Source organism: Ylistrum balloti, unplaced genomic scaffold (genome assembly GCF_031769215.1).
Source record: "Ylistrum balloti isolate Yb309-2 unplaced genomic scaffold, AGI_CSIRO_Ybal_v1 Utg370170, whole genome shotgun sequence".
Taxonomy (NCBI): domain Eukaryota; kingdom Metazoa; phylum Mollusca; class Bivalvia; order Pectinida; family Pectinidae; genus Ylistrum; species Ylistrum balloti.
Window position 1 is genome coordinate 536,923 of NW_026782161.1, and position 8,547 is coordinate 545,469.

At 35.8% G+C, this 8,547-nt stretch overlaps 1 protein-coding gene across 1 annotated transcript; it reads left to right on the forward strand.

Moving 5' to 3' along the window:
- Positions 1-523: 523 nt before the first annotated feature.
- On the forward strand, positions 524-4,002 carry LOC132551069 (zinc finger protein 474-like). Its single transcript, XM_060215174.1, has 5 exons — positions 524-839; positions 1,084-2,377; positions 2,614-2,764; positions 2,905-3,085; positions 3,845-4,002. The coding sequence occupies exons 1-5, from the start codon at positions 524-526 to the stop codon at positions 4,000-4,002; spliced, it is 2,100 nt and encodes a 699-aa protein (XP_060071157.1).
- Positions 4,003-8,547: the final 4,545 nt, after the last annotated feature.

Below are 8,547 nucleotides of genomic sequence, written 5' to 3' on the forward strand. Positions count from 1 at the left end.
GTGCCTTGTAGAGTACACATAATGATCCCCGATATATGAAAGTGCCTTGTAGAGTACGCTTAATGACCCCTGTTATATGTATGTGCCTTGTAGAGTACACATAATGACCCCTGATATATGTATTTTCCTTGTAGAGTACACGTAATGACCCCTGTTATATACATGTGCCTTGTAGAGTACACATAATGACCCCTGTTATATACATGTGCCTTGTAGAGTACGCGTAATGACCCCTGTTATATACATGTGCCTTGTAGAGTACGTGTAATGACCCCTGTTATATACATGTGCCTTGTAGAGTACATGTTAATATGTAATGTATTATTGTACACAATTGACCTTATTTTTGTCCATCCATCTACACTTATCCGCAAATGACAACTATTTGTAAATTTTGATTGAGCGATACATTGATTAAAAGGTCATAGTTTATGCAAGTTTTATCAAAAGGTTGTTCTGGTGTATCATGAATTCAGTTTGAAAATAAAAATGAAAATCTATTTTTTTTATCTTTATCAGAAATATGCCAGGTGTAGTTAAGAAGACTGTGGTGTGTTACATCTGTGGTAGAGAGTTTGGGTCATCTTCTGTATCCATTCATGAACCTCAGTGTTTGAAAAAGTGGCATGCAGAAAATAACAAATTGCCCAAAGGTCAGAGGAGGAAAGCACCTGTAAAACCAGAATTTCTGCCGTCAATTGGAAGTGATGGAAATGACCGAGAGCGTTTCAATGAAGCAGCATGGCAGAGTGCTCAGTCACAGTTGCTGCCATGTGAAAACTGTGGTCGAACTTTTGCTCCAGACAGACTCCCTGTCCACCAGAAGGGATGCAAATCAGGTACATTTCTGCATTTCTATTTTGATTGGTACTGAGTGTTGCTGATAATATTTAAAATTTGAGTAAGTGAGTTGTTTATTATTGATTGTAGAATCATTTTAGTACTGGCGGGGGATACTGGTATTTTTTTCCTGTGGAGGGAGGGAGGTTACTATGTATTTTTTATTTTTTTAAGTCATATTTATAAAAATCAAGAATCTATGGATTTTATAAATGTATAATAGTCCGACTAATAATTTTACAGATAACCCCATGCAGTTAAAGGTAAAACCAGGAGGATCAAATCAGAATGGTTCTAATTCAGACAACCAGATTCGCCCTAAAACTGTCAAGCTCTCTGCCCCCAAAGTCTTGCATAAAACAAATGCTGTAGATCTGGAGAAACAGTCAACAAGAGACAACACTGTTCCTCAGCAGAGGAGGAGAAGCAATAGTCCTCAGTCTTCTGAAGGAACTCCTACTCCTACCGATACCGGTCCTGGAATACAACGTGAGGGAACATTCACATCACCCAATCAGAAGCCGCCAAAGTCTACACCAGCTCCTCCAGCTCCTGGCTTTGTTTTATGCTATATCTGTGGTAGGAAATTTGGATCTAAGTCAATAGCTATACATGAACCTCAATGCCTTGAAAAATGGAAGGTAGAGAATGATCAGTTGCCGAAATCCCAGCGTCGTAAACCACCCAAGAAACCGGAGATTGTTGGAGGGGCTGGAGGAAGTTATGATGTTGATGCCATGAATGAAGCTGCTTGGCAGAGTGCTCAAAGTCAACTTATTCCTTGTGACAGATGTGGGCGTACATTTGCCCCAGATCGTCTCTCAGTTCACCAGCGTGCCTGTAAAGCACCTCCAGGGGCTGCTAAACAGCCAGCATCTACAGGAAACAGCAGTGGATCATCCAGTGGAAATTCTGGAGGACAAATGTCGCCAACTAAATCCAAAGCTGCTCCTGCTGGTCCACAGTTTGTATTGTGTTACATCTGTGGCAGAAAGTTTGGAACAAAGTCAGTAGCCATCCATGAGCCTCAATGCCTTGAAAAGTGGAAAACAGAAAATGACCAGTTGCCAAAAGGTCAACGACGTCCAGTTCCTAAGAAACCTGAAGTGTTGAAAACTACTAGTGGTAGCTATGATGTTGATGCTATGAATGAAGCTGCCTGGCAGAGTTCCCAGTCTCAACTGATACCGTGTGGTAACTGTGGGCGTACATTTGCTCCTGATCGTCTTTCTGTTCACCAGCGTAGTTGTAAGCCCAAGGGAGGGGCAGCTAATATGGATACCTCTTCAACCTCCGCACCTCTCAATCAGACCTCTGGTGGTATGATGGGTGGAAGCCCTGGGGGATCACCCCCAAAAGGAGGACCCAGAACAGTGGTTTGTTACATCTGTGGGAGAGAGTTTGGAAGCAAATCTCTTCCAATCCATGAGCCTCAATGTATGGAAAAATGGAAGATTGAAAACAACAAACTGCCAAAGGAACGACGACGCCCAATGCCTAGGAAACCAACGACAGAGGATGGAGCTCCACTTACAAGGTACACTTGATGTAAACAGAATAACAGCAAATTTTCAGTCCTGGTTGAATACTACTCATATATATCATATCAGACATTATTAAAATGTTACTGGTAAATAGACTAAAAGATAAATGTTTATGACATCTGAATAAACAAATAATTCAAATAACCACCCACTCTTGTAATACAAAGTGTGTTGATACTTAAGTCAAGGGATTTAAATCATACATGCAGGAGTGACTTTGTTTACACAGGGAACAAATGAATGATGCAGCATGGGAGAACGCCAAAGCTCAGTTAATTCCATGTGAAAATTGTGGGCGTCGTTTTGCTACAGACAGATTGGATGTCCATCAGAGATCGTGTAAACCTAAGGATGGGAGTCCACCAAAACCAGCCAAACAGGTAATTTGTACAATCCAGCTACTTACTGATATTCAATGTACAACACGAACAGATTTTACCATGTTGGATGTGCCCCAATTCTACAGCTATCATATTTTTAACTGTTCTACTCCTTGATGACCGTCATTGTTAATTTGCAGGCAGCGCCTCCTCGGAAGCCCAACTTCATGGTGTGTTATATTTGTGGTCGGGATTTTGGGAGTAAATCAATCTCCATACATGAACCCCAGTGTCTCCAGAAATGGTCTGTGGAAAACAGCAAACTGCCTAAACACCAGCAAAGACCATTACCTAAGAAACCAGAGATACAAAACATTTCAGGTATACAACATATCTGTGTTTTAGAGCTGTTATAAATAACCAACTTTAATGTCCTGCGGTCATTGTGGATATACATAATCACTATATTCTTGACAAAATCTATAGATTTAAGATTTTTATTTTATTATATTTCTTGTAGAATTAAAGGTAGTTTTGGATTTTGTTTTCAACATTGTGTATAGGAATAGAATTATTTCTGTTCTTTTTTATGCCCCCATACAACTCAGTTTGTGACAAACTGTTTTTCCCTATGTCTGCCTGTCCATCCGGCCGGTCGGCCACTGCAATAAAGATTGAAACTTTTTAAGCAAATTTTTTGAGACCTTTTAAAATAAAAACAGTTCAACAATGCTAATTTCTGACATTTATATCACTTTGAGGTCTCATATGTGGTTAAGAACTACTCCAGTGAAAAGAAAACAAAGCAGTGCATGTTGTAATGATTTATTAACTGTGAAAGGATGTTGTGAAGATTAAGAGGTTAAACAGGTGTCACCTGCTATATATGCTGTTTATTGTATTACATGTAGGTATCGGGGTGTGAAGATATTGTAAGAGTCATCTTCTCCTGTCATGTGTTCATATGCTTAGATCATGATCATAAAAAATGCTGACAACATCATCCAGATCATTTTTTAGCATTTTATTTTACTATTTCATTTTTTGTAATTAATGAAAAATAAAAAAAAAAAAAGATCAGCTGTTAAATATTTTAACCATGATGTTAACTTGGTTTTTGATGTATATCTTTTCATGTAGGTACTGGTTCATACAACGTTGAAGATTTTAATCAAGCTGCATGGGAGAGTGCCCAGGCTCAGCTTGTCCCATGTGATAACTGTGGACGCACATTCATGCCTGATCGTCTGACAGTTCATCAGAGGAGCTGTAAGCCAAAGCCTCCAAAGGACAACTGAAATTTGGAGATAAAAGTGGAAGAGGAAGTCATTAGTAGCTTAAAATTTCTGGAGATAAGAATTTCTAGAAGACGGATCAATTCAGAGTATCCAAAATACTGGAAGGTTGCCAAGATATTATTGTCATTAGAAATCCAACTCCCTTTCGTTGTCAGGGTATACTCCTCAAATATGGAGGAAGGGCATTAAAAAATGTTCTATACAAGAAATAGATATAAAAACAAAATAATACCATTTTAGTTATCACAGGAAATGTTTATAGAATGTGAATGAATCTAAAATAATAGGTGCTTCATTACCTGATTGAATATGAACAGATTTGAAGTTTTGATAGATGGAGGATGGACCACAGATGCAGGGCAATTTGAACAGCCCAGCATCAGATGATGGTGGACTACACCATCATCACATGGTAGCTGTTCCTGTTTGATTTTGGGACTGATCAGAAAAACAAAATGGCTGACAGACGATCATCCTGAATTTAGCAGGTAAAGATTATCATCGCTAATTCTGCAAAGGAATGTTGAAATTTCTTATCATTAAGAGCAAAAACAGAGAGGAGAAGGGAAAAGATCCGACTTTCAAAGAGTGAATAAAGATCAAACAATGGTGGGCACCAAGATCCCTCTGGGATTGCTTGTGTAGTATTTAGATTGAATATCAAACATAACAGTGATTTATCATTCTTAATTAGTCACATAAAGCCACAAACTAGTCAAAACTTAAATTGTGTGTTAATTTAAAACAAAACAAAACATTAAATTGATGAAATGTTGAATTTGCATTCAAACTACTAACTAAAGACATCAGTTCACCTTATCATATTCTCTTGTATCACAGATATAAATAGATTACAGAGCATATAGTGTACCAATTAACTAAAATACTAGCTCAGATTTCTCATTTATTTTAAAATCAACCTGTTACTTCATAATCTCTGCAGAAAAATTGAATCACTCATTATACTATAGATACATTCTACAATTTGTTATATAGATGGTGTAAAATTTTACTGTGTCCATCCACCTAGTACACACTAGTTTAACACAGTGATCTCAATACTTCTGTTAGTATGTTATCAGTTTACAATTTGTTATATAGATGGCGTAAAATTTTACTGTGTCCATCCACCTAGTACACACTAGTTTAACACAGTGATCTCAATACTTCTGTTAATATGTTTTCAGTTTAAAATTTGAAAGTTTATTTATATGTTAAGTTTTTTTCATAAAACAACTTTTATTGCCAGATCTGATGTACTAAACCCAATATGAGCCAATGACAATGCTCAAGTGATTAAGATGTTTTAGTGCTTAATGGTAAATTTATTTGTTTACATTGATGTACTGTGATATTTGTATCGAATTGAATAATGTTGTAGATAACATATTTGTAAATAAGGACACATTTTAAGGTAAATTTTTTGTTATATATTTTCTTGAATTTATTTTCCAGATTATAGAATGAATAGCTAGCTGGCTTTCAGGTTAGTCATTTCTGAACACGGTTTTGTGATTAGTTTTATTTGATAAATTTTGTTTGCCCTACGTAATTCCGGTTGATATGTAGACTTCTTAAAACAAATCTTACATATCAAAAGCATGGCACAAAGTTATATCTGAATCTTGCCTGGATGAACCTCAGAGGTAATGGGTCAACTCATTTCTCGTAACACAGCCAAGAGATCTGAGAAAGTTTTATTCAACCTTAGAATATTAGAGGTTTGAAATAAAAGAAACTTACTATTTGATAGCATCTTTTCTCTGAAATTTACATCATTACATTATCAAAAGTAGAAGAATGCATTGATATTTCAAATTTCCTGGATGCTACAAGAATGTAACTATGGTAACGACCATTGTAACCACTGGAAATACAAACATGTTCTAAAATCATGTGATTGGAATGACTTAATTTCAAGAAAAGGTTTTTGATTGTTTTGATCAAACTCAGATGTCAGTTTAATTTGTGGTCTCTATCTTACCCTGTTACTCTCCTAACCTGTTACCAGTTCAGATGTAGTAATATCTATCTTATATCTCACTACTCCAATAAACAAGAAAACATAGTATACAAAAAAATCATTTCAAGCAAACGTCTTTGCCAGTTGACAGGGATTCCCTCTCTGTTGGTCTCTACAATACTGTACTAGAGTGATGAAATATTCTGTGTTAAGTTTAGATAGCTGATGGGGTGTATTTCTTATTGACAGTTTTGTGGTCATATTTGGTCAGTTTGACCCCGGTTTAAACACAATCACTAGATCTTATCATTACTAGGTAGCTCTCTGTATGTTATGGCCTAAATGACTTTATATTTAAAGTTTTATGTTTATTGATAAATTCTCTGTAATTGTTCAAGTTACTGAAAGGTTCTTTATTATCTTAGATATCTAGTGAATATTTACACAATTAATAGGCCCCAAACTCCTGTTACCGCAGAATGTCCAGATTATATACACCTGTGAGTAGATCTGTAACACCAGATATCTAGTGAATATTTACACAATTAATAGGCCCCAAACTCCTGTTACCGCAGAATGTCCAGATTATATACACCTGTGAGTAGATCTGTAACACCAGATATCTAGTGAATATTTACACAATTAATAGGCCCCAAACTCCTGTTACCGTAGAATGTCCAGATTATATACACCTGTGAGTAGATCTGTAACACCAGATATCTAGTGAATATTTACACAATTAATAGGCCCCAAACTCCTGTTACCGTAGAATGTCCAGATTATATACACCTGTGAGTAGATCTGTAACACCAGATATCTAGTGAATATTTACACAATTAATAGGCCCCAAACTCCTGTTACTGTAGAATGTCCAGATTATGTACACCTGTGAGTAGATATGTAACACCACTATTTAAAAGTTGGACATCACCACCCTTTCTTTCCTTACTATTAGCATGTCTTGTGAATCATTACAGCTAGGTATACAGTGCTCTTGGGAGCTTGACAGGTGGAATCCTTTTCCTATGACTAAATGGTGTCCACATCATTTTTATTTGATATTTACCTGGACCTCACCTGTAATCAATTTGGAATTATATATATATACAATGTATCATTGGTTATCATCATGTGATGACATCTGTCACTGTAGATACATGTACCATGTACACACAATCATTGTAAATAATGAATCTTTGAAAATTGTTGATGGTTGTGAAATAAATTTGAGGATATTGTAAATAATAATTATATAAGAATGGTATTGCATAAAGGAGACTGTTGATAATGTACATATATATGAAAGCCTTTAGACTGTGATGCTCAAGTCATGTGATAAATACATGTGATTCCATGAGGGTTGTACTACTGCTGGTGATTATACCTGTACCAACAAAAACCTTCAGATTGCTACGGTTGTGATTTTATTATTTTTGGTACAGTATATTTTGTCCACAACATTCCATTCTTTAGATTGACAAAAACCTGACTCTAATTGTAACTTTGATTGTTTATGACCGTATATTGGCCAGGACCGTAAATTGGCCAGGACAAGATCTTTGATTTAAACTTTAATTGATAATTAGCTGATCTTAATGATTATGACCTGAAGTTACCTTGTTTATATCATGTCCTTGGACAATGACCTTACCTCAACTTGACCTTGACCTGACCTGACCTTATAATGTTCATGACCAGAACATAGATTGACCATGACCTGTCTTTAGATAATTTATGGCCTGACCTTAGATTGACATATAAGTGACCTAAAATGACCCAAACCTAACCTGATATATATATTGTTCATAACTTGACCTTAGACTGACCATGAGCTGACTTAAGACTGGCTGATCAGAAGTAAGATAGACCATTATCTTACATAAAACTTGCCAAACTGACCAGTTTGAACTTCAACGGCATGTTGTCATTTGCCTACTCTAATTACTAACTTGTTCAAATCATCAGAATGGGATATGTTGGCTGATTGTTGACCCAACTGGAAACAACTCAGCTGATAAGAAAAATAACATGTACTACACCGTAATTTACTCCATATGTTAATAAGAAATAAACTTTGGGTATATAATCCTTATATACATATATGATTATTGTTAATTTTACCCATGTTATGTACATTAATATTGTTTGTTTATATTATTATATTGTTAAACAGTGTGCTTATTTATTAATAGTTGTTGAGTTTGTAAACTGTGATAAACCTATATATATTGGAGATGATTTTTGGTAGTACATGTCATAAGTCATTATTATTGCAAAATGTGTTTGTTCCTCACCAGTTTGATCCTTTAGCCTAATAAGTATGTTATATTTCCCATGATGACTGTCCTGCCTACAGAATATGTACCATGTTCATATCATATGTATATTTTGTAATACCTGTGTTTGTATGCAATATAATGTCTACCCTTGTGTGGGGCTTTTGCAACGTCACTTGATTTTAAATACCTTGACCCAGTTGAAGGCTTTTCCAATATTTATTCAACATATTGTACATGTAATAGTGGAGAAATGTTATATTGAAGCACAGTTACCCATAGTTAGACTGAGAACACTCTTAATTA

Bases quoted from the DNA above. Each gene is read 5' to 3' on its own strand.
- LOC132551069 (XM_060215174.1), top strand. From the start codon at position 524: ATGCCAGGTGTAGTTAAGAAGACTGTGGTGTGTTACATCTGTGGTAGA. The intron at 2,378-2,613 runs GTACACTTGATG...TTGTTTACACAG, and splicing joins GATGGAGCTCCACTTACAAG to GGAACAAATGAATGATGCAG. The intron at 2,765-2,904 runs GTAATTTGTACA...GTTAATTTGCAG, and splicing joins CACCAAAACCAGCCAAACAG to GCAGCGCCTCCTCGGAAGCC.